This window comes from Siniperca chuatsi, linkage group LG24 (assembly GCF_020085105.1).
Source record: "Siniperca chuatsi isolate FFG_IHB_CAS linkage group LG24, ASM2008510v1, whole genome shotgun sequence".
In the NCBI taxonomy this organism is placed as follows: domain Eukaryota; kingdom Metazoa; phylum Chordata; class Actinopteri; order Centrarchiformes; family Sinipercidae; genus Siniperca; species Siniperca chuatsi.
The window spans coordinates 6,868,910-6,895,455 of record NC_058065.1 but is presented as its reverse complement, the minus strand read 5'-3'; the positions used below and the strand labels follow the sequence as shown (position 1 = coordinate 6,895,455).

Sequence of the window (26,546 nt, the reverse complement as noted above, 5' to 3'; positions counted from 1 at the left end):
TGACCAGGTTGGTATGATGATACCGTAGGATACTGTGTACGTACACACACACACACACACACACGCACGCACGCACGCACGCACACACACGCACATAAGAGGGGTTGAGAGAGAAGGGGGCGTTCATAATGACCGGGGTAAACACAAAGTAGATAGCACTAGAGTGGCCTCAGTTAATTTTCACTAAGGGCCTCTTTGCATTAGTGGTCAACAGAGCAGTCCATTGCAAACACCACTGTGGCAGACTGGCTCTTGAGATAATGGACACACACACGCGGACACACACACTGCTCTGACATGCTTTTTCTTAATATATGGTCTAATCTACAATCCTGGGAAAACACTGACATGATTAGTGTATTAATTAACTGATTTTGATTGTGATGATCAGTTACTTTAGTCACACAGCAAATCTGACACTTTAATTTAATTTAATTTTCTGTTTTTGATACACTAGAAGTGACAACATTTAGTGGATTTTGCAAGGGAGCTGTTGGTTTGTATGTGACTAATATGTTGTAGTTAAGTCACTTCTGGTCACTTCTTATAAAAAACATCCAGAAACATCTCATTTGCTTTGCCAACAGTAGATAATTCTCTCTCTCCTTATCATAATTGTTTTATTTGTTCCTGGCCCCAGAACCGAAGTTTAGGAACTGTTGAGGTGGATAATCCCACTGCATGGGTCACTGGACTGGACTCACTGGTATATACCTATTGAACCTTGAAACAACATCCTGCATGAAACCCCTGAAATGCTGTTTTTATACTTCCCAGGTCAGAGAGAAGTGAAAGAAACAAACTTCCAAGCAGCCTTAATGTACAATGGTACGAAATGTTTTATTGTGAATGACATATACATCAAGATATTCTTAATTTATCCATGCTTTGTGTTTTTGTGGTCTGACTAACATCTCAGACATATATGTAACATGGCAGTAAATAACGATGAAACACTGACTGCTCCCTCCGTGTTGACTCAGTAGTATGTCTCCAGCTCCACCCAACCTGGAAACCAAAGGAGAAAGAATTAGGGACATGGTTTTTGGGATGTTTCGCCTCCCTAAATTCTCCTCTTTCACAGACAAATCAAAAGAATGGCTATAACAGGAAGGCCGACTTGGTGGATCTAAAACGGCTGTGACCTTTAACTTTGCACTCAGGCTGCAGGATGATATCATCCCTCATGTTGGCTGACAGTGATTCAAAGAAATAAGACTGGATTGGGGGGGAGTGCAAGCAAGACACGTCCTGAATTTAGAGCCAGTGCCGCCATGACTTTCTTGGTGACGCCATTAAGAGATGTGTCCTGCAGGGACATGGAGGTTGTGGCGGTTTTGCCTCGTAGTTGCTCATGTGATCATGATATCATCCTTGAGGCCATACATATAACTAAAAGGAGAAGCTGGCTCAAACCTGACCCTGCAGCTCAAACAACACAAACTGCGTCAGTTTAACTTGTCTTTTTTGTCTGATTGTAACACATTATTCACCATGGATGGGCAATGGGATGTTCACTGATCTGTGCTGTGTGGCTCAGATGTAGCAGACCCACACACACACACACACACACACAAACACAGCTGCATCAGAGCCAGCTCTGCATACAGGTTCTGCTCAGCTCCGTGGGTGGAACGAGGCATTAACAATGGCAGGGCTGAGGGTTGAAATCCCGCTGGGCCCTGCCATCTGCCACAGTTCACTGGTCTGTGTGGAGACGCAGTTGTGGCAGGGATAACAGACACATGCAGACAGGGGCACATTCACAGCTCATGCTAAACACATATATGCATGTTGTTCACTAACCTTCTAATATATCATTCACTAACACACCACTGCTTTTGTTCTCTGTATTACGCATCATAATGTATGATTCATGACTGACATTACATCAGATTTCCACATCAGGAGGGGAGGAATAGTAGTCAGCAACTTTTCCATAACTACCAAATTTCAGGATTACTTCAGAAGAAGTACAGAACCGCAAAGAAGGTCATGTTTTTAGTCTCATTTGTCTGTCTATTTGTTAGTTAGCAGGTTATCTCACAAAAACTATACAAAATTGTAATGAAATTTGGTGGAAACTTGGTCCATTTTGTTGTTTTTTTCTTGTTATTGTTTTTGTATTGGCATCTTGGTCAATTTTAAATAATTCATATCAGCACTGAAGTAAAACTCCTGGTGTCATGGCAACACTAATTAAGTGTTAACCAGTGCTTAAAGAATAAATTGTTGCTGTCCTGCAAAAACAATGCTCCAAAAAGTCTGAAGCTAATCAGCTAATCAAGTGGGTTTTTCAATGGTTTATTTAGCTTATGAAGTAGGAGAATTATCTTAGACCATAAAGGAGTACTTTCATTTGGAGATACATGGTTCTCTTTGGACAACAATGAAATTTGATGTGACAGAACTTTTTTCTGAATCGGATTTATCGTTTGGCCAAAGTTCATCCTGTCCTCCTCATTCTCCTACATTCACCTCCAAATACAGAGAACATAGGCAGAAATGTGTTATACAAATGCTTCAACTGCCTCACAAAGCAAAAAGAAGAGTCAGTAAAGGTCTTACCGCCTGGGTTACGTCTGAGGATATATCTTCTGGCTTCGTCATACACAAAGATGAGGAGGGAGTATGGGAAGGCACAGAACCACCAACATGGCCTAAGGAATAGATGGACAGACAGAGAGATTGAGTTACAACTGGAATGTGACAAAAAACACAAGAGCACTCTTCACAGGCTGTTGAAGAGGCTGAGTTAGAGAGTAATAAAAGCACAGAGAGTTTTATGGCATTGTGGTTGGTTGAAGTTTCTCTAAGAGCACATGAAAGCTTTGGGGGCGAACATTAGGCTTTTGAGACCCAACTATTAGGATTCATTCAGAAGCTGTGTGTAAGAAAAATTAAGCATAAGTGTTAAATATAAGGACGTAGATGTGTTAATCTCTTTGAGAGTCCTCTCTGCCGACAGCAATTAAACTATTATAAAACCCCATAATGCACTGCTCCAAATGTTCGCACACAGACCATCACATGGAGATTTGAAATGATGCTTATTAGTTTCTTTAACTTGTGGGTTGCTTTTGGGTGTGTCCTGTCGATTTATTCACTGGGAGTAGTGCAGTAAGTTACATCTTATCTTTAAAGAGAACAAAAATAACAAAATGGACTTCCTAAAAGGTCAATCAAGAGAGAGCACTCTGACATTACCTCTCGAAATGTCAAAATATGTGCAGTCAAAACCGACAATGTGCTACAATATGGTTTCAAATGCACAACCACTTTCAAACAATCTAAAAAGGCCACATTTCTTGTTTAATTGATTATTTGCTGTAAGAGAGAGAGAACATCTTAGGTAAAGACAGAGATAAAAAAGAGAGAACAAAAACACAGAAAGCAGACGAGACAGAAATAGGGACAGGGAGACAAACACCGGCAGGAGAGACACAAGACGCTCAGACAAGAGAGGAAGAGAAGCCAAGGTTAGTTAAACATCAGCAGTCACCCAAAGAGAAAGGTGAGGAGTTTGAGGAAAGAGAGGAGAGGAGACAGAGGCGCTGGGAACAGATGAAAAGGTGGGGAAGAAGAAAGGAGAAGCAGGAGTAGGGGAAGACGCAAAACAATAACGAAGAGAACAAGACAAGGAGATTTCAGCTGCGTGTGAAACTCCTGCGCTAATAAGCTTAACATGCCCTTAGTGCTTTCTATTTTTCTCTTTTGGGCAAAGAATCTCATTAGTACAGCAGCTCCTCTGCTCTTCACTCTGCCTCTGAAGTGGAAATTACTAGATAATATTCACCTTTTTTAACAAGATAATAAAGCTAAAACAGCACCGACCAAGGAAAACAATGTCAAAGCAGTGGCTGCACTGATTGACAAGAAGTGCAGTGAATGTTAGTAAATTAACTGAAAAATTGGATAGGATTTCATGGATTACCACTTTAATAGGGATAAACTTCATATTGTGATCATGAATTCTCCTGCATACATGAAAATAACATACAGAGTATTTACACTGAAAATAAGACCATGCATGAGCACTTTATCAAGGATAACAGATAGTAGATACTATTTCTCTGCACAGTGTTTTAGTTCAGTATAATTCCTGAGAGATGGGTATATTGTTGTCTGTGTGCAAGAGTGTGTGTGTTTTACTCACTTGAGAGGGTACATTCTGAGGGCAACGTCCATGCCAGGGCAATATGACAGGAAGGCAGCCAGAGCTGTCTCCTCAAATAGACCAAAGATGAGAATACGATTCCTGTGGAAGGAAAGAGTTAACACGGTTGTAAAAAATCAACTAATGTCTGTTACTTTTATGAACCTGAGAGCATTCTACAGTGTGAATAATGTTATAATGACAACTCAACCAATTAATACTAGACACATCTTAGAAACATCTGGAACCCCCAAATAATTATAATTACGTTTAAACAATTCCCTCTGAGATTTTTTGGCATTTGATTGACACTTATGACTCCACTGTTGTCAAAGAAAAGTACATAATGTAGACGAACTGTTAAATAAAATAATGAAACCTGTTTGAAGCTAGAGACTACCTGTGCTGATGCCTGCCCTTTCTATAGACTGAAATATAAGATGTTAAAGATGAAGGTCCGACGAAGTACCCTGTATGAATTTATCGCAGGAGAAAGTACAAGTTTGGAATTCCCTGTCTTATATGCCTTTACATGTACATACTTCATTCCTTGCTGCAGGATGGAGTTCTTCCTGGTCTTACAGATGATCAGATCAGCCCACTGGACGATCACAATACTGGTGAAGAACGCTGTGTGGCAGGTGAACTCTATGATCTTTCTACGCTCGTATGTCTGGTGGATAGAAAATTTTAAAAGATTAGCACTTTTTCCTCTTCTGTTTTTACCATTTTGGCTTAAGCATTACTGCTAATGACCATATCATTATTTAAAAAATTAGCATTACTGACCCACTGCTGTCCGTAGCTGTCTTCCAGGTCATTTACATATTTGTCTTCCCACAGCATTCTGATCCCCAGCAGGTCCATGGGGAGGAAACCATTTTCAGCCAGGATCACAAAGTATGTGAAGAACCCAGCTGTGGCCTGCATCACACCTAACAGAGAAGAAGAGCAGTGTAACTTCGATGGGCCTTTTCCGACACAGCATTGCAGTCCCACAAGGTGGAAAAGGTTAAACTTTCTTTTTTTTTAAGGAAAGCACCAAATAACATTTCTGTCTCAACACTGCGCTTTATGTTTCCCACAACAACCAACACTGAAAAAGTGCAGGTTGAGACGCTTGTCATTGTAATAAATGAATATTGTTAACGCTACAGTCAATAACTTTAAATTAAATAAATTACTGATTTATTAACTAAAGTATAATTTAAGTATCATTAGTATACTTACCAATCTGTCCGTAGGCCATGCTGATGAGCCTTTCATTCACCAGTTTGTCTGTTTTGGGGTTTCTGGGCTGTCTCTTCATGATGTCGCTCTCAGCTTCTTCATAAGCCAGGGAGATTGCAGGGACCTGGGTGACAACAAGAAAATAAAAAAGGGGAGGAGGGGTGAGGGAGACGTAAATTAAGTAAATTGTACACACATAATAACATATGTATCATTTTCTTTTAATCTTTGTCGCACAGATTTGATTTTATAATGACTTTCCTATGATGAAAAACAAAAAGTCAACATGGTGTCAAGAAATAAAGGCTCACCATGTCAGTTCCCAGGTCAATACAGAGGATGGTGACGGTTCCCAGGGGCAGAGGGATGTTGGCGATGATGAAGAGAAGGAAGGGTGAGATCTCAGGGATGTTACTGGTCAGAGTGTAGGCAATGGATTTCTTCAAGTTGTCAAAGATCAGACGGCCTGACAAAGTCATTTAGAAATTAATATTGTGAAGAAAGTGAGATAATCAAGCAGTTACAATTATGCTTTTTGCAGTCTGTATTTCTACATTTCTGCAGGTATAAGCCTTGGTGTATGTCTTACCTTCTTCCACTCCAGTAACAATGGAGGCAAAGTTGTCATCCAGCAGGATCATGTCAGCGGCCTGCTTGGAGACGTCAGATCCAGCAATACCCATGGCAACACCAATGTCAGCCTTCTTCAGAGCCGGAGAGTCGTTCACACCATCACCTGTCACAGCCACAATGGCTCCCTGCAGAGAGAAGAAAGAAGTGTTAGGATGTCCACTTGGTGCAAGATTCTATTATAGAATCTTTTATAAAACAAAAATCTAGGACAACAGACATTTCTGAAAGATTTAAATCCCAATTTGTCTGAGAACTTCTTAAATTCCCTGTGATACAGACCTGTCTCTGGCAACCTTCCACAATGATAAGTTTCTGCTGAGGGGAGGTTCTGGCGAAGACGATTTCAGTGTGGTGTTTCAGGATATCGTCAAGCTGCTCTGGAGTCATATCTTTCAACTGACCACCATGGACAACACAGGCCTTGGCATCCCTGGAGAGGAAATCAAAGCAGCATTAGGACAAAAGTTGTAATCCCACAATCCCATGTTTCTGAGAGAAAAACTGAGGATAGGCTGTAATTTGGGCGATACGAAAGGAAAATCATGGGGAATCAACAAAGTGGGAAAACAGGAAATTCCCTTAGAAAACAGACAGCATTGGCCTTGACATCTCTTAAAGAAAAATGATGGCATCGTCAGCAAAAAGCTAGATTTAAAATAAAGTGCTCTACATCTTCAGGACCTGCTACAACATTAATCCTTCACTACAGACAACGAATCATACATTTTTAACATTTTATCAGTCCCATGGTATAGACTTGGTGACGGCCTGCATGGGGATTCTGCCCAGGATGATGTATTTTTAATGTATGTGTTTGGGGACAGTATTTTTACAGTGTGACTGTGATCTGAACACACAGACTAAAATTGCTCAGCTCAGAGACACCCGTCGATTTACTTGTCTGCAGTGAATTAATGGTAAAAGGCTTTTTGGCTGAGTAGATTGCAGGGCTCGTTAGCCAACGCTGATTTAATTTTGCTCTATTAGTGCAAGTATTAGGAAGAACTGCCACAGAAGAAGAGACATGCTTAGGAAGATTTCATATAACTAGTGCTCATGTTTAAAAATTATTTTAAGCATGGTGTTCATCTGTCAAAAATGTATATATTCTTAATATTTAGTGCCACAAGCGTGAAAAACATGCTCAACACTCAGATCTAAGCTTTAGTAAGTGTGCTAACCTGGGGTTGACCTCTGAGACTGGTACATTCAGGCGGGCAGCAATGTCTTCAACGGTCTCATTGCCTTCTGAGATGATACCCACCCCCTTAGCAATAGCCTTGGCTGTGATGGGATGGTCACCTGTGACCATGATAACCTAAAGAGATATTTAAATATTAACACAGGACATGATTGTTATGTATAACAATTCTGCATTAAATTTCCCTTTGCAAAGAACAATCACCCGAAAATGTGAAATTTAAGTTATGGACTTTCTAATGAGGTAATTCATCTAATTGCACTGTGTGCAGGTTTTGAGAAATCAGACATGTATTTTAGCTAAGGATATATTCTTGTGATTGTGGTTTTGGTCTTGAAATGCTATATATTATAGATACAGACTTCTCTTGCATGTACTGTCCACCTGAAAAGACTACAGTTATATACCTTGATTCCAGCGCTCCTGCATTTGCCCACAGCGTCGGGCACAGCAGCACGAGGAGGGTCGATCATGGACATGAGGCCAATGAAGCACAGGTTCTCAGTGGGGAAGTTCACCTCCTCAGTGTCAAAAGCAAAGCCCTCTGGGAACTGGTCATCGGGCAAGTTGAAATGGCAGAAACCTGAATAAGACAAGAAAATGCTTGTTAGGAGTTCACAGATTCCTTTTTTATCCACCAACTAATTAAAGACATAAGGATGTAGATATAGAATGGAGCTATGTTGTACCCAGCACTCTCTCTCCAAGTCCCCCCAGCTCAACGTAGGCGTTCTGGAAGGAGTCTTTCAATTCGTCGTCCAGAGGCTGCTCTTTGCCCTGGATCATGATGGTGGAGCAGCGGTCCAAAATCCTCTCTGGGGCTCCTTTCATCACCAGCAGGTGCTTGGACTCTCCGGGAGTAACATTCTTGTGGATGGAGAGCTGTGGGACAAGAGGAAGGCTGGATTTTAAATATTATAATAATATTACAAAATTGTTTTGTAGTTGCCAGCAGCGATTTGTATAAAGCAACACAAATCCAAAATTTATTCTAAACTATACTGGTACTCATTTGTCAAAAATGGGTCAAGTTAAGACATGAACGAACCTAACCACTAGAGGGCGTAAATTAATATTTCCCTCAGTTACTACTACAAGTATTGTCTTACAATGTTGTTTTTTTGGGATTGAAATCAGCATCATGAAATCTGCATCACTTCACCTGCACAGACTACATGTTGAACAAATTTAGAAGCTGTAATGCTGTGGGAAACTATGTGGATTGTTTACCTGGTATTTGTTGGTTGAGTTGAAGGGGATCTCAGAAATCTTGGCATATTTGTCTCTCATGCCGCCAACGGATCCGCAGCACAGCTCAATGCACTTCAGCAAGGCAGCTTCTGAGGCGTCACCGGCTACATCTCTCTGTAGATTTAAGCAAAGGACAAAGAGTTGGATCAGTGGGTTTTGTCCCAAATTGTGGATCACAATTGGGGGGGGTGGTGGTGTCACATTTGATATATAAGATTTCTACAAGACATTGACAATAAGAAATCTATCTGAAAGAAAAGAAAAGACCAACTTCAAGTTGTGTTGTGTATTGCTGATTTATAAATTAGATGAACTAGGATCAGCTTAAATTTCAATGATCCATTCCACATTCCCTCCAACAAATTTCAAATAACATTTTTTTAAACAAATATTTGGTACACAGTTTTCCAATAAAAAGCCTGTTCTGCCTCATTTCATCCTGCTCCCCAGTGTGCAGTTTGAGAAAGAAATACACTTGTCAGTACTCATTAAGAAATAAATCAATGGGTCTGTCTAGCCACCTCTTGCTATAGCGGCAGCTATATATTTCTGAAAAGGCCTTTAATTTGGTTGAGTGCTTTTTTAACGATTTGTAGCGCAGTTTGGCTGCATTTGTATTTTCTTGGATCCAAAAAATTCCTAGCCAAGTCACAACGCCAAGGCACCTCCCACACAGTCACTGCATCTTGGGATTCATCTGGGTATAGTATCCAATTCAACAAAATGTTTCAAGGAAGAAAAATATAATATATATATATGATATGAGGTAGTGAGGGTAAATTCTGTTATGTGCTTGTTTACAACCAGGATGAAGAGATGGTGTTACACCAAAAGCCAATGTTATTGATATCTTCCAGTAGTGAATTATTTAGACTCTTTTGTGGTGATCAGAATGGGTGAACTAGAGCAAAACGTTTAGTGTTTGGTAACCAGAAGAGCTTAAAAGGAGGATATTGCATGCATACAGTAAGCTTTTCACCTTCAGGATGGGAACGTTGCTCTGCTCTGCCAGGAAGACAGCGCGGTTGCAGAGTCCGGCGATTCTGGCCAGAGCAGCCCAAGTGGCCGAGCTCCTGTCGAAGGAGGTCCCGCTCTGGTTCTCTGTGGTGTCAGCCTCGTGGATCTGGTTGTCAAACCACATATGGGCCACGGTCATCCTGTTCTGGGTCAGGGTGCCGGTCTTGTCGGAGCAGATGGTGGAGGTGGAGCCCAAAGTCTCGACAGCTTCCAAGTTCTTCACCAGGCAGTTCTTCTTGGCCATACGCTTAGCAGTCAGGGTCAGACACACCTAGAGACAGAAATCAAGTGTTTATAGCTATCATATCTTCATTCTATTGTAGATTGAGAGAATGAGATTCGGGCAGAAATGCTGGAACATGGAACCACAACTCACAGTCACAGTAGCCAAGAGACCTTCTGGCACATTGGCAACAATGATACCGATGAGGAAGATGACGGCCTCCAGCCACCCGTACCCAAGGATGAGTGAGAGGATGAAGAAGGTAACACCCAGGAAGACGGCCACGCCGGTGATGATGTGGATGAAGTGCTCAATCTCGATGGCGATGGGAGTTTTGCCGCCATCCAGACTGGAAGCCAGGGTGGCAATACGACCCATGACGGTATGGTCTCCAGTGTTGATGACGACTCCTTTGGCAGTACCTGGAGACAGCAAGAGATTTTTTGATGAGTTCACCTTTAAAATGATGATTAATTTGGGTTCTCTATTTAATCTTGAAATAAATTTTTTTGCTGTAATCATACTTGCACCATCACTAACATTTCATTATTAATATATCTCACATCTTCATCTTAAAAATGTGTAGATAAGTTTGGTAAATTCTCTCTTTTCTTCAGCTTCTACTTTCTTTACCATTAACTGACATCTTCTCCAAAAATGTGCCCACCCCTTTCGTAACTTTTGGATTTTCGAATCTTTTCAAGTTTAATTTCCGTTTAAGTTGGACTTAATTAATTTTGACCCTGTGATTTCTGTGTTGCCTGCTATTTGTTGGTTCTCTACCTTCAACACAGTTGGTAGAAAAGAAAGCAATGTTTCTGGTTTCCAGGGGGTTGTCGTTGGAGAAGTCTGGAGAACGAGTCTGGGGCTCGGATTCACCAGTCAGAGAGGAGTTGTCCACCTGAAGGAGGAAAAGTAAAGCAAGAATGAAATACCAAAGAATTCCAGAGAAATGAAAATGACATGATGTGTTCAGGACAATGTAAAAAACAATGACTGTTATTGTTGGTCTTGGACAAAAGCGGGAAAATAAAAGATGACATTTGGGTCTAAATAAAATTTAAACTAAGGAACAAACAAGACAAGTGTGAACTGAGACAGTGTAATTTTGATCTTTGAGTGAAAAAGAAACCTTTTCAGAAAGTGATTAAGAGGTAAACTGATGCTTAATAAACCACATCTGTCAACATACTGTATATCCCATCAGATGTTAAGCAACTTTAACCACAACTTAGTAACAGACTGTATGGTGCGTGAGTAAATCATTATTTCTTTTGTCTTAGTATCCACTCGACCAATGTTAATACTCAAAAACTATAGTAATACACAAACTACACACATTATCGCAAGTTAGCTTGACACTAAGCAAGCGTTACATTTTTACAGCCCAAATACCATCTAAATAAATAAATGTTTACTATCTTTAGCCTGTTTCAAACAACTGCTCCGTAAGAATGTCTGTAAAACAAGTCTTTGAGGTACGGACCTTGCAGCCTTGAGCAGAGATGATTCTCAGATCAGCGGGGATCCTGTCTCCACCTTTAACCTCCACCAAATCTCCGACCACCACCTCCTCAGCGTTGATGCTGCTCTTCTCACCGTCACGGATAACCAGGGCTTGCTATGAGACCAAAGGTGAAATATAAAGTTTTAGGGCAATTTCTCAACAGATTTATACATGTCAAGAGGCATTACACTTCCTGAATAGGCTTTGCTTTTACAGGTAAAAAAACTCACCTGTGGGACCAGGTTCTTGAAGGAGTCCATGATCTTGGAGCTCTTGGCCTCTTGGTAGTAGGAGAAGCAACCAGTGATGATGACGACAGCGGAAAGGACAACACCCAGGTACAACTACAGTAAGAGAGAAAACACTGTTAGTTAGTTCATCTTTGGTGGTATTAATTCTTTATTTGATAGATAAAATTCAAATACGATCCACTAACAAAGACCTCCTTACGTTATCATTGGCTGGTTCGTCTTCAGCGGCAGCCTGGATACTGTAAGCGAGGAAGCAAAGGATAGCACCAATCCACAGCAGCATGGAGAATCCACCAAACAGCTGGAAACAAGATACAAAAACATTCAAGTTTCAAGACATTGCTGGTTTTACTGGCTATGAGTGAATTTGCATTTCTAAAATTTGAATATGCAAAATAGGGCTTTGCTTTGCATTGAAAGGTTTGCACTTCAGACTGGGAATTTCAGCCCAGATATTACTTTTACCTGTTTACAGAACTTGACCCATTCAGGCGTTGTGGGAGGAGGCGTGAGGGCGTTTGGCCCATCTCGGGCCAGGATCTCTTTTGCTCTGGCGTTGGAAAGACCCTAAAAAGAGACACAAAGAAGAAAGAAGAAAGGTTTAACTGTGCATGTTAGCTAAAATACTGTACATGCTTTCCCACAACAGCCTGGCAGATTGACAGAAAAAAAGATGGAGTTGAATAATGGATTGCCTCGCCTGACTCAGCTAAGGAAAACCTGCACATCCAGTTTTTTGCCCTTCTACTCTACAGCTTTGTCTTTGTCCTCGTTTACTGTAGGGAAACACTTTGAAGGAGAAGTCAGAGCAATATGTTTCCTGCTGAACTGTGACTATTTGGTAAACAGGTACACTGCTATTAACTCAGGAGGTGGTGGATTAAAGTTTGGTTGAAACAAAAACAAAAGAAACCACATCCACAGGAATAAAGATCTCAGTAATCTAACAATTACTGCTTTTAACAATTCTGTGTAATTAGACTTTTAGCTTGAGGTAAATCACAGCTTGTGATATGGAAAGAGTGATTATAGTGTGAGAGAAGGAGACAAGACAATCAGGTTGTAAGGTCACATTTTCTTACAGTGTAAAAAAACAAAGAGTAATTAACAGTAAAGTGTGACTGAAGGTCTCTTTGGAGGGGTGCCAAGAGTGAAAAGCAGCGTTTTTTTCCCTGTTGGTAGAGTCAATAAGACCGGTGTTCCTGCGTGAGTCAAGTCTTTGTTTTGGGGCAAACTCAGACAGATCATATTTCTACAGATAATCAGCATCAGTCAAGCATTTGGCCAGTGTAGGGTTGTATTGGGTTTAGTACTGGGATTCTGTGTGTGTGTGTCCTCAGCTTGATGAAGACCATGGTCGAAACATGAAATGCACATTTTGTGTAGCAGCTGAGTTTCCCCTTTTCTGAACAATGTGACATTTATTGATACTTTGAAAAATGTTATTAGTAATTTGGTTGAACCGACCCTTTAAAATAATTTCCCCACATGAGAGTGAATATCTTGCACAATTGTCTGTATCTGCACTACTTTGCACTACTCTAATGTACTAAAATGGGCATTAATGACAAAATATCTACAAATGTAAAGTGTAGTTTTTGATATGAGTTTGCACTGCGAGATCCTCCCTTGCTTCTGGGCTTATCTGCCTCTGTGAAAATTGTCACCAACAGCTAGTACAACAACCCCAAGTTACTATCACTCTGGTTTACATATGCATTCAAAAACAAACACCCACACATGCAGAGTGCTCACCCTGGTTAGGTCGGTTCCGTATTTTCTGTGAAGTTCATCAAAGCTTAACTTGTGATCATCCTATGGAGAGAGAGAGAGAGAGAGAGAGAGAGAGAGAGAGAGAGAGAGAGAGAGAGAGAGAGAGAGAGAGAAAAGAGATTGAGAGACATTGCATAAAACAAGCCAAAATCCCTGTCATTTTAAAACCGCAGATATTATCTCCTTTGAGGATTAAAACATGTCCTGTGATGGCCTCCAGAGAGACAAGGGGAACATAAAGATGACACGGCAAAATCGTCCATCTGATCAGGATTATGGATGAAGCCGGTCCATACAGTGTGATTTTAAGATTAGTCAAAGCAGACATTCGAGTAAAACTAGAGTCTGCTGGTGATTGAAAACTCGCAGCCAAACACGAGGGTTAAGCACGCATGAGCTCAGTTACGTATGGACTCATCCAAACAGTCAGTTTGATGCGAGTCCATCCAGCCGAATCAGTGTCATCCAGCTGATATACTGATGTTATACTGGAGTTCACCCAGGAGTGGAGCCCACTCTTTCAGACTTATAGCTGAACTTCAGTGTCATCAAAATGAATGTGGTGGATGATTTGTTCAGCTAAAGTGTTGTTTTCAGGTCTATTTTGATCACAGAGTGTCTATAATTCTTTAAAAAAAAGGTTTCATCCAGTAGCACTCTTTTTACTTTTAAATGAAAGAGCGGCGAGAAATGCAAATAAAAGTGGATATGCAAAAGAACAACCAGAAAAGCTGGCACATTTATGCGCCTACACTGTGTTTCTTGAAATATCGCCTACAGTGAGTGAATGAGAGATTCGTCCAATATAATTTGGATGATCTGCAACAATATCTGACTCCCACCTTTGATTTTTTTATACTGTGAAACACAAAGTATTGTATTCTTTATACAAAAAGCAAGAGAGTGAACAGCCCAAGTAAAGATAACCATGTTGGTTTCTATGTGGGTTTACTGACCTCACATATGTGAGGAATTCTGGTGTTGTATTTTCCATTTCAGTATGGCATTAATATTTTTTTTCCTCAGTAATTACTTTTCCATGAAATAAAAGCTGCACAGCTTGCTACACCCTGACAAAATGCAATGAGTCAACCATTATTTACATGGAGTAGAAGGAAAAAAACAGAAAAAGACAACAATTTTTACGTTGGCCTGTTTTATGAATAACATGGTTATTTGTTTAAAACATAGACTCCCATTTTTATGATCTGTAGTAAAAGCAATCCCTTAAATTTCCTATAATAATGCAGCTTTGGACCCAGCTACTGTTAGACCATAGTGAATGAATGAGTGGTTGAGGGAATGAATGAATAAACAAACGAATGAAGCATCGGTTCACACCCATCAGTGACCCATTATATTATGTAAGAACAAGTTTACTTTGACCTTTTAAAGTTTGTTTCAATCATCCATTGCTTAGAGTATATATATAAGTACTGTATGAAATTAGACATTAACATAATAGTAATTTGACCAGTGAAAATATGAAGTCCTAAGCTGTTAATGGATGAAGTGAGTCCCTTTACATCTATGTGGACTCTTTACAGACGGTGGAGAAAATGGGTGTAATTGCACGGTTCTGCCTGGCCTCCCATTATAATAAGCAAGCAAAGTGTTCCATGCCAAATGTGCCATGGATAAGGTTTTATCACATGCCTCAATATACTGTTGCTTTTTTAACTGTTATTCAGCAGTTCTTTTGAAGCCTGTAGAGGAAATTTCTTCACTGGCTTTGACACTCCGGCTCATAAACACACACACACATTTGGATAATGTTTGGATGGCCAAACACACACTCCAGGCCAAGTTTAAGATGTCTTCCGGACACCATTGATGTTTTACTCACTCAAATTAAAGTCTATATTTAGCATTTTCGGTTGGACTTTATCACATATGATCAAATCGCTGGATGCTTTATGGATATGGTTGCTATGGGAATAGTTTCTATTGTCTTTAGCTGGACTCTGATGCCTCAGTTAATAATGTGATGGTGCAATAATCATTAACATGTCAACTTCATGGGCTCCATAGAGAACCATCTACTCTTACTACTGTTTTACTACTGTCCAATATGCTATTGTTCTTTAACCATAGTTCAAATCTGAAACCTGAGGATCAACAACCAATGACTGTTGCCCTTTTTGTGCCCTCAAAGTGAAACTTTTTTTGGAACTAAAAGCCTTTCTGAAGACACAAAGCACTTTTAGCAGTTGGGAGGCACATTAAAGACAGCGCCTGCTGTTAATTGGAGTAAATGATATGCTAAGTTGGGAAGGTTATGGCCGATTGGCGATATGGTTGCTATGGCATTGAGATGTCCTTCAGTGGTGGCAGGACTTTGAGATCTAGTTAAGATGTACAAAGGACAGTAATCATTAATATGTCACCTAGATGGGAATTTTATTACCTAATAACCTGCAGTGTTCTGTGACCTGGTGGGTGACATTGGGCAAGGACTGTTGCTGGATTCAAGAGAAACATGTAGTAATTAAAGAATATATTATAAAATAGGCAACAAGCCATGAAATCCATATTCTATTGTAATTGTTTTTGAAAAGTTACTTTAGAAACACACAGAATATCTGCAACAAGCTATCAGCATCAATCCACACCTTTAATTGATGACCTTGTGAAAGTCAAAGACCAGTTTACATCTATAATACATCATACGTCAAAATTACAGAAAATTCTAATCAATATTATGATATTATCAAATCATTAGCGGGCCATTTTAACATGCCGTGTTCACTAATGTTTATTTAGTGTTTGAGATGAACATGAAACCTGAATCTGCCTACTGACCTTGTGAAGGACACTATTCTACGTAAGTTAAAAGGCGATTTGTCTTTTAACAAGCCATTTTAAGGGTAGTTCATAGACAAACACAGAAGTGAGAACAGCTTTGGCAAACTTCTTAAGAAGACAGAAATAATTTAGCTATAGATGAAACCTTAACACCTTTAATGAATGTATTTCTGCCAATTAAATGCCACGATTGTACATACAGCCGATAGTATGAAATCATTCTTGAGCCTTTTTCATTGACTTGGGGATGAACTTAATGCAAGAGTGCCTCACTGACCTTGGGAAATTACCTCAGCCAGCTACAGATTCAGACTGAGGGAAAAAGCTGACACCAGTGGAAATAGGGCAACTGTTTTACACAGGATTGTTCAAACCCACCTAAACCTCAATGCATGCAACTTTACAACTCTGCAAACTCCTATGCATCCTGAGTAGCTGAGAGCAGTGGTGAAAGTTTAGTATCTGATTAGAGATACTAAACTTGCTAGAGAATCAAACTACCCATGATCTGAGAGTCTGAAAGGAAATAAGAAGCAGAATAATACATGTTTACTGGCAGCGGTAAAGGGACTAGTTCATATGTTTTGAGAAACTAAAGACAATAATGACAACAGAGCCTCTCACCCAACATTTCAGCGCTGAAAACTAATCTAGATAAGCATGCCTTAGAAGTTAAGTATAGCTGTGAACTCCTTAATAACATGTGACAGTACATGCAGCAGTGTAAGTAGCAATCTTTATGAAATACAGAGGAGACAGCTACTTCTCATGTGACTAGCCGTGAGGTCAAAGCAGAGGTTTGTCTCAGCTGTGACTGTCTCGTTGCAGTGACCAATGGTAGTGACTTACAGTGACCAAGAGTGTTAACAGGGCTGTACAAGACTGTCATTAAGTATGAGGCAAGCAATGTGTATGGGAGGACATGGTTGTAAAGTTCAAGAAGGTCATTCTGTTTAACGCCTCTTCCTTTCAGTTTTAATTAAGGTGGATTTTAAAAGTTATAAACACTTAAATTAAGTGATTTACAGTCACTTTTGAGTGTATTGCTGAGTGTATTACTTAAGATAATTACAGATTGGTTTGACTTTTTTGTATACTCACCAGGTCAACTTCTTTCTTCAGGTCATCCATATCCTTCTTAGCTTTACTTTTCTTGCTTTTCTTCTCATGGCTATCTGAGGTTGCCGCCAGTTTGTACGCATCTTTCCCTCTCTGGATTGAAGAAAGTGAGACAAAATTAGCTTCTGCCTAAGACTGAGCACATGTGGAAAGATTGCTCTGAAGCTTCCTCTTTTGTTGCACGAGTAAGAGCAGAAAGCAGTGTCAACTTTGCTGCCCAAACATGCTCTGACACTTGCGTTAATCATTGTTCAAGGATTGTGATTACTCTCATAAAAATCTCTAATTTGAAAATTTTGAAAGGTTCCCAAAACTCCTAAAACTGTAAAAAAAAAAAACAACAACAACAACTGTACGCTAGCACAGCAGATTTCGAAAGTAAGGTACAAAGTACTTCAGGCAATCCACAACTGTCAAGCTTAACCAAAAACTTGTGACCAAAACTTGGTCTGAACTCAAAACTGAAAAACGTAACCAGCCTAATCTTAACCTAAATCTAAAACTCCAGAGAAACCAGGCCAAAACATGTGACAAAGTTCCAATACTTACTCCCAGCCCCATGGTTGCAATACAAGTCTGAGAACAGTCAATCCAATTGTCTTTTTAAATTGCAGCTTTCCTACTCCGCCTCTCTCTCTCTCTCACACACTCTCTCTCTCTCTCTCTCTCTCAACCCTGTTGCGTCCTGTGTCTTCCACACTCCCCAGAGCAGAGAAGATAAGTGGCTTCACGTTAGCATGCCTATATACCCACAACTGGCTCACCTGCCCTGAGAGGAGGAGCTTGGGGGAGGGGAGATGGAGAGGGGTGAAACTGGACAGGTGAGTAGTGTGTGTGTGTGTGTGGGGTGGGGTGGTGGTGGTGGTGGTGGTGGTGGGGGGCATTAGTGGAGGAGAAGTATGGGAGAAAGGGGAGGGGTAACTTTTGCTCAACTTCCCTGTTTTGTTCTCATCACTTCCTTTTTTCACTCTTTACTCATTTACTCTCTTGCCTCAATCCATTCCTCCTTTTACACAAAGTTTATTTTGACCTTTACTTGCAACAGGTTTGGACAACCAAACGCCCACGGCCTTCAGCTCCAGGGTAACCCTGTGTGCTCCGTCTCTGTGTGCTTAGTTTACAGTACAAACAGGGATGAACGAAAAAAAAAGGCAAGATAGTGGAATAGTGAATGAGAGACAGAGATAAAGGCAGAGCTAGAAAGGTGAAAGTCCAGTTCTGCATGTGACTGATTGCCCAAAGCTGAACAAGGCCTTTAAATAACAAAGACTGAAAGAGAAAAGGACGAGAAACTGATTAAAACTGACTGACGTTATTTTCCAATGTGGGCTTGGTAGAAAGAGGTTGGACAAAACTGTTGCTCATAGCAAAGATAACAAGTGGAATGCAAAGGGAGGAATCCACTGAGCCTTTAGCTTTCCCTCACTGTCTGAGGTCAATGTGCCCTGTAAAAAAACTACCCTGTAATTGATTCTAAAGTCCTTCCACCTCAGGAAAAGTCAAAAGACCAGCACTGAAATGTCTTTCACAATGCTAAACCATTGTGTTTAGCACAGATTCACATTGCTGCAACACTGAGTAAGCTCAAAAATGTCCTTGGCAGACTGCCTGCTGCTCCCATACAATGGCAAAAGGATTAATATATGTTAATCATCCTGAGAAAAACACAAAAATCCCATTTGAGACCCAATTTGTGCTGAGTACTCTAAGCATTCAGGTGAGATTTAGGTTTCCCGTCCAAACTTGGGCAAAGATCAGCTGCTACTGAACCAGGACATGGATACAAATACTTATTTTATTGGTTCAGCTGATACACTAACAGGAACCAAAAGGTTTGCGGCTACAAGTGTAAGCCCCACCTCATTGTTCCTGTGGTTAGCAGAAGTCTAACGCAAAGCCATTAAGTTTAACTGCGAGGGTTTTAAATGAATGATTGAGCCAACTAATGCCCCTGAAATACACTGTGTCCTTGAACAGACAAAGTGATTTCTCAACTGGTCATCAAGCTAGTAAAGAAAAGCTAAATGCCAAAAATTATGATGTGTATATTTGTGCAGGAAATGAACTGGATAAAAGCTTTCTGGCCCAGCTTTGTGAGTCTAAGTTCAGTCACAATGTCATCACAGATCTATGCCGGCCACCTTAGCTGCACCAAAGGACACTCATGACCCTGAAGTCTACGAAACCAAGAAGTGCTCTTCCTGTTCATTGTAACTTGCAGAGAGGAGGAGGGATTGTCCTCTTTGGCTGGCTGGTTGGTGGGGGTTGTTGGATGTGTTTGTAGTAAACTTCCGAATGTTTATAGTCACTAGACTATGGGAGGGTGGGGGATGTTGTAATACAAAGATGAGGGGAAGAGATAAAGATTGTAGAAGAAGATTGTAAAATTAGCAGGGGAGGGCAAATTGGAATTCTGAGAATAGGGGCAAGTGGAAATGAAAAAGAGGAGGCAAAAATGAACAGGGTAAAAGACAGACTACAGTATGAGAGGCTGAAAGAGATTACATTTCTTCTGGTATTGTTCCAGTTGTTATCCAATGAAAGCAGCTCATTTTGTTGCTGCTTTAGCAGTATACAGGCCTACAGAACTTACCATGGCAGTGGAGCCTGCAGTGTATTGAATTCAATTTGTTCCAATTCTATTCACAAGGATGAAATAGATCCAGGAGGAAGAGGACAGTGATGTAAGATAGAGAGAGAGAGAAAGAAATAAAGGTTGAGAAAACCCTTAAGGGGACAGTTCAACCCAAAATAAAATAAAGCCCTTTTTTCCTACAGTGCTGCATATCCACTCAGATAATGGCTGTAGCTCACCACAATTCAATAGAACCCAACGGAAACTGGCTTGTGGTGCAGTTACTCATGATAATCTGCTGAAAATCATTTGGACGCTAACTAACAACATGTGTTTCACAGCATACCATGTCAATAGCTGTGTATGTGTGTGCACATACTTTCAGTACCTGCCTCTTTAGCTTCACAATGACAACACCTTTATAAACACATTTGCACACACACATTGAGAATTTTTGTTTATAGTTTCATTTGCAGGATTTGTACTTGAGGATGTTTTAAGTCTTTGGGAAATCGACCTCCCACGCAGCAGTAATGGCACTCCTGCATCAATAAAACCAATATAACAAACCATGATTGAATCTAAGTGGCTCCCTCAGACTTTTTATGCGGCTGATGGGGGTTTCAGCTCCATAATTAATGCAGTATAGGTTCTTGTTTAACCCCAAACAATGCTCTGCCATACATAAACAGCATGAAGACGTAAAACATGGCCTTTGGGATGTAGTAGCAAGTACAAAGAGTAATGGTAATATTATTAGTGGAAGCATATTAGTAGCAAGTGACATAGGATAACTACAATTTCCACTACCACCAACTATCACTACACATACTTGTAGTGTATGTAGTAAGAAGAGTTGTTTTATGTCTTCATTAGTTAATGTTCTGTGTCCTCTTCAGGCCAGAAAAGCTGGCTCAATGGAAGATAAATTAAAGGGTCGGTTCAAACAGATTAGAAAAAGACAATTCCTGATTTACCTCTAGTTGTATATAGCCACGCAGACAGTTTGGATTTTGCGTGTAGAATTTTTCAAATATCTGTCCATTCACCTCCATTACAATTGGGAAGGAGGTAAAAATCTCAAAGGCAGATATCTCAAAACCTCAGCAGATAAAAATGAAAACTATATTCATGATGGAATACCAATGATGATGGTAAGTGAGATAGTATGTTTTTTGTAATTTGGGTAAACCGATCCTTTAACAAAGACATTGTGTTACATTTTAATACCTTCTGTTTGTTTCTGGCCAAAGTTTTTCTTTATGGGTCTGTACACAAGTATAGTACATTAAAAAGCTAAAATTTATTATCCCTTTTCTGGCTATAGGAGCCTGAACTAAATGTGCATTAAAATTTTCCTTTGGCTAGTCCAAAAGTATATATACTGTATACACATACATTGTAAATGTTTCACTCTGCTGCAGGCTGCCCTTGTAGTACTTGAACTGTTGCTGAAATTTGTGTGAAGTGTGACGTAGAGGCATTTTAGAATGTTTTGGGAGTTAACCAAAACCAACTGTGGTTTATAATTGTTAGTCCAGCACTGATTGACACATAGAAGAGGAGCGAGTCCGACGCAGAGAAGTGGAGGAGGGTAAATACAGCTAGAGACAGTCAGCATCTATCCAAATAGATAAATGGTGATTCAAACAACACTAATACTGACAAGCTGTCTGAAGTTTATTTGGCAATGATATAAATGTGTTTACTGAGCCTTCTTGCCTTATGCTGCTATATTGCCCCAGTGCCACTCTATTACCATTATTAACTAACAGTTCAATAAACATTTTGCATTGGGCATACAAAGCATGGAAAAATGTATATCATTGAGCTAAGCTGAGCTCTGTTGTATGTCAGACAGACTTACAACTGGCCTTGAATAAAAGCCAAGAAAATTCCCTTTAAAATTATACCAAACATTATAGTAAAGGGTCCTTAAACTGAGCCTAAATTAGGATATGCACAAGTGTTAAAAGTCCAATTTATATTGGTGGTTGGTTAAATTCATGAGCTGAATACAGTGACAAAGCTGTATTTTTTTACTTGTTGATGGATCTGTCATTTTCTAATAAATCTCTTCAGAAGCTCACTACATAGCCAAATGAAACTGTTTTAAGGACTTTGGACATTTAGGTTGTTGGAGCTACTCTTCATTGCCATTTCAGCACTGCAGGTGAAAACGAAAACTTTGGTTCACGTGGGAAGAAAATCTGCCGTGTGAAGTCATTCCTCCTCCAGAGGAGCCTGAACAAACAAAGATCTATTGTCTTCGCCAGCAGCCATCACAAGATTTCAAGTACAAAACCTATGACTTGTTTGATAAATTAACAACTCGTTCTTATTTATACCCTTTTGTATTTTATTTATATTTATACTTCCCTAAGGTTCTTACACCAAACAGCACACAGTGGGAAGAAGGACATGAGAATTAAGCCCCTATGTGTTCAATTCAATTCAAAATTTAGATACTTTTGTTATTGACTATGTTATAATGGTAATATCATATAAACTATTTACAAAATTTACAAAATACAATGGGAAAAATAGCAGCGAGGAAGTGAATAACCAGTCATGAGTCAAATTCCAACCCACCACATTATAAGAATAGTATGTTTCTCAGCCCACTGAGCTTTCAGGATTCCCTGAACGTAAGCTATTTCAACAAGTACATTTTACTTCAATTCAAACTATAAAAGGAACCTTTTCTTTGCCCTCAAATGAGCTTTCTAGGCAGAAAACATGCCTTTATTCGCAGAAAATGATCCCACAGTGATCTCTTTATGCTGATTGTCTTTGTTTCTATAGTACTACTAACCGTGCACATGGCTTATATATATATATTCCTCCACATACTGTATCTCTGTGTGCGATCTGTAACATTCCTAGATGCTGTAAATTCCTTTACCTTGTAAGGTAACTTTTATATCTGTCTGTCATCAGCATAGCATATTTGTCTGACGCAAAGGCAAAGGCATACCAACGACAATGAGTTACTGAAATTCAGCAGAAATCTTGATTACTGTAACAGAATAAGGAAACATACCAACCTTTTACTCATAAATTATTTAGGCCTTTAATTGAATTTCATTTCACAGTTAAATGTAGGTTTTACTATGTATTTATTTTTTTCTGTAAATATTTTGGATCAATCTGAATATTTTCATCTGTTTGAATATCATTTTGAATTGATACCTAGGGACTTTCTCTTACATGTCAACGACAGTACTGTCACTGCAAGTCTCTTACAGGATCTTGAGTTTTAAATCCCATTGAACAAGATTTCATCTCTCTTTTTTCTCTATGCTGAGTGCACTGGCTGTGTCAAGCTGAGAGTCAAGATTGCAGCCAATTTGGAAAGCAAAATACAGAGAGTTCTCGAACTATAGCAGAAGCTGAAAGCAGAACCTGTCTTATACAAGATACAGAAGGACAAGAAAATCTTGGACTCCATGGACCTAATGAACTTCACAATCCACCTCATGTCTCTGAAATGAGGTGGATTAGGTGACATTATCTACTGGCTTTTCCATAGTGCAAGTCTAAAGACTATCTCATGTTCTACCCCTGGTGCGTCAAACCAAACAGGATGGAACTGAAAATACAGCAGACTTTACCCAGCGTTATTTCTCTGAAAATAAAGCTTGAAAGCATTAGCTGGTGACACCTGCATTTCCCATGAGAGCATCTTTCTGACGCAGGCTGATGTTATTGCCAGACACAAGCTTAATGCTGGCAGTGCCAATGCAATCACCAATGCTTCCTCAATGAGTCTGTCTTAGTATAAAAGCACACCAACACCAACAACATCATTTGGTTTGAGAGCCAAGAACCTTTAACAGCAAACTGATATGAACATGAAATCTACTGAACATCATGGTCAGTGACTTGGCCTAGAAAATTTACCCCAATAGGGAATCAGAACTCCCAAAAAGAGACTTTACACACCTGCTCGAAATTCCGAACCCAGGCCCAATCCTCACTAAAGGAAAAGGATTGGAATCTCTCTATTTGCTCTTAGCGCTCAACATCCAGCTCAATTCAACATGTGTGGTTTAAAATTTCATTGTTATTGACAATTTAGGTTTGTTTTGGGAGAGCAGAGATTGCTTTAGAAAGGATGGCTTTCATCAGAACAGAATAAAGATGTAAGAACTTCATATATAGTCTCAAACGTCCCTCTTATAGAAAGAAAAATCACAGATGAGGGAGAAAAAGACACCATGGATACCAGACATGTGACTCTGCTACTGGGGATATCTGTGTCAAGGTCCAACATCCTCCTCGCTCTTGCCCAGGCTGATGATCCTTATAAGGACAGCAAAGGTACAAAAAGTTCCTTCAGATAAGGAACTGGATGTAATGTAACTGAATGCCACTAAGTTGCTTTCTGTCATCTCTATGTGTTATTTATGTTTATAATTATAGTTTGTCACATATTTTAGTCCATAAATACATGTGTAAATACAAGTAAGATTACTTATGATTAAGAGTCAGTAATGTTATAACTAACAGGAATGTACATAAGTAACTAACGAGTACTAACAAGGCTGAACTTACTGTGAGATGAGACCACCTTCAGAAAAAAAACGGAGACCAGCCTCCACTGCAAAATGTGAAGAATTAGGATTTTTTTTATAACAATAAAATCACAACCATTAGGCGTAAAACAGGAAGCGACTTGATCCCATGACCTTTTCACTCTACATGGTTCCCCTAGTTGATGTCATCAGAGAGCATAATGACAATTTAAACAGCCATGGCAATGACATGACAACTATGCATATTAGTAGAGCCAAATGACACAAATGCCGGCTTAAACTCACTGGATGACCAAACATCAACAAATGCAAGACAGAAAACCTTTTGCCTCATCTATGACCAAAAGAAAAAAGACTATGCATGAATATTTGGTCTCTGGTTTGAGACAACAGATTAACAGACTGACAAAAACAATATACTTTCATCTCAGAAAATATGCAAGCATTCAGCCAATACTAAGTAAGTGAGATGCTGCAAAGCTAATTCATGTCAGAAAAAACAGTCTGGACTATTAAGTAAATGCACTCTCTTATTTATTTTATTCCAAAGCAGACAGTAGAGAGATGACAGGAACTGAGAAAGAGAGGGGGAATGACATGCAACAAAGGTCCCCGACCAGAACCAAACCCGGGGGAAGTTGTGATCATAGTATATAATACACATCTCAACCACTAGGCCACCAAATGTCCGACCCTTTAAAGCTCTTCTTAAAGGCTATTCTAGCATCATTATGGCAGTATGTCTCATATCTCTATTTAGCAGCTTTGCTTCCGCAACATATGGCAATGAAAATTAATTCGACAATGAGCTAAAATCCACCACCAAATTCACATGCTGCCCAAGGAAATTATAACTTCAATCATTAAAGTGCAACTGACACTGATGAAATTATGGCACTTAAATGGAAGGATAATAAATACACACTAATTAAGGCACATGACAAACAGGTCAGACTAGGAAGACAGAGAGAGGAAGACAGAGACACAAAAGAGAGAGCGCAGCTATTTATAGGTCCAAACATTTGCCAGAAACCCGGTTCCTTCCAGGCCAACCTGTATTAAAGAGAGAGCTGCCAGGATTTATGAAATCAGGCTTTATATCAGAGGTAAACTGCTGCAGAATTAGTGAATATATTAAGGATTCAAATCAGCACCAATGTCTGCAAGAGATATGACAGCTGATAGATCAAACTGTAATCAAACTAGGCACAACAATAAACATTACAGCATATCTGTTGTGAAGGAAATGCTCAGTGGTTTGGATTAGTTGCTTCACAAGATGTCAGATCACATTCATCTAAGAGTAAATGTTGGCAGAGAGTAAATTGCATTTGGATTCTTGTCAGTTTCAACCTGTGTGATGATGACAGGGACCAAGAAATCTCTGAGAGATCTATGCATCGTTCATTCAGACCACACACACACACACACACACACACACACACACACACACACACAGACCCGCACATCCCTCTAATCTGGCTAAGGATTACGACTGCAATTAGAGGAATGAGAAAGAGAGATGGATGGAGGAAGAGATAGGGAGACAGACAGGGTGATAATTTTAATTATTGTTATTTTCAGTATTATTGTATTCACCGATTGTTAAGGTTACTGTCAAAGCTGCAAATGCATTTTAAACATAACCTGGAATCAAATTAAACAAGAAGTCAATTTAAACTTCAATCACATGTACCATTGCTATGATCTTGGATTTTTGCGAACATGAAGTCTCACTAATCAATACATCGTACACCTGTAAGCAACATGTTGTTTTTGAGGATTTGCACTTTCAAAAGGTATCTAAAAAGTATTAAAATGTCTTCAACTTGGTCAAATGCAATATATTAGCTGCCTTAATATATGAAATATTCTGGAAACTTACCATTTGAAAGGCCTACAAGCTTTTATTGTTCCCATGATTTCATGTGTGGCATTCATGGCATAAGAAGCACAAAAACAAAAGTGAATCATCTCACACTGGGAGGCTTGTGTCAATATTTTTCATAACTTCATATTTTCACTTCATACTATAATCACAAGAACAACCTTGCGAACAATGCGTTTCACCACAGGCTTCACCAGGTTTTATTTTTCATATTAATTTCTGTGCTTATCTTGATCCTGATATTGAAGCTCATCCTGTTGTGGAAATAACCAGGTTTGGCTGCCAGTGCCAGTGTTAATTATAACACTGAAGTACTTGTCTCTTAGCCAAGTGACAGGTATGATATCCCTCTCCATATAGAAATACCAGAGCAGAAATA

At 39.6% G+C, this 26,546-nt stretch overlaps 1 protein-coding gene across 1 annotated transcript; it reads right to left on the bottom strand.

Moving 5' to 3' along the window:
* Positions 1-821: 821 nt before the first annotated feature.
* Positions 822-17,881, bottom strand: LOC122872436 (sodium/potassium-transporting ATPase subunit alpha-1). Its single transcript, XM_044188661.1, has 23 exons — positions 17,716-17,881; positions 17,149-17,259; positions 13,225-13,284; positions 11,935-12,036; positions 11,669-11,770; positions 11,449-11,562; positions 11,198-11,332; positions 10,495-10,612; positions 9,865-10,133; positions 9,451-9,759; positions 8,451-8,585; positions 7,910-8,102; positions 7,628-7,803; positions 7,201-7,337; positions 6,299-6,449; positions 5,976-6,144; positions 5,698-5,852; positions 5,387-5,510; positions 4,946-5,091; positions 4,699-4,829; positions 4,157-4,258; positions 2,569-2,660; positions 822-1,008 (listed from the first exon to the last, which is right to left on the bottom strand). Exons 1-23 carry the CDS (start codon positions 17,725-17,727, stop codon positions 980-982), a joined length of 3,072 nt encoding a protein of 1,023 aa, XP_044044596.1. The 5' UTR covers positions 17,728-17,881; the 3' UTR covers positions 822-979.
* Between the last annotated feature and the right edge of the window lie 8,665 nt (positions 17,882-26,546).

Excerpts from the sequence above, each read along its gene's own strand:
- LOC122872436 (XM_044188661.1), bottom strand. Across the intron at positions 5,511-5,697 it reads TTGACCTGGGAACTGACATG|GTCCCTGCAATCTCCCTGGC; the intron begins GTGAGCCTTTAT and ends GTTGTCACCCAG. Across the intron at positions 1,009-2,568 it reads CCTCAGACGTAACCCAGGCG|GTTGGGTGGAGCTGGAGACA; the intron begins GTAAGACCTTTA and ends TTTGGTTTCCAG.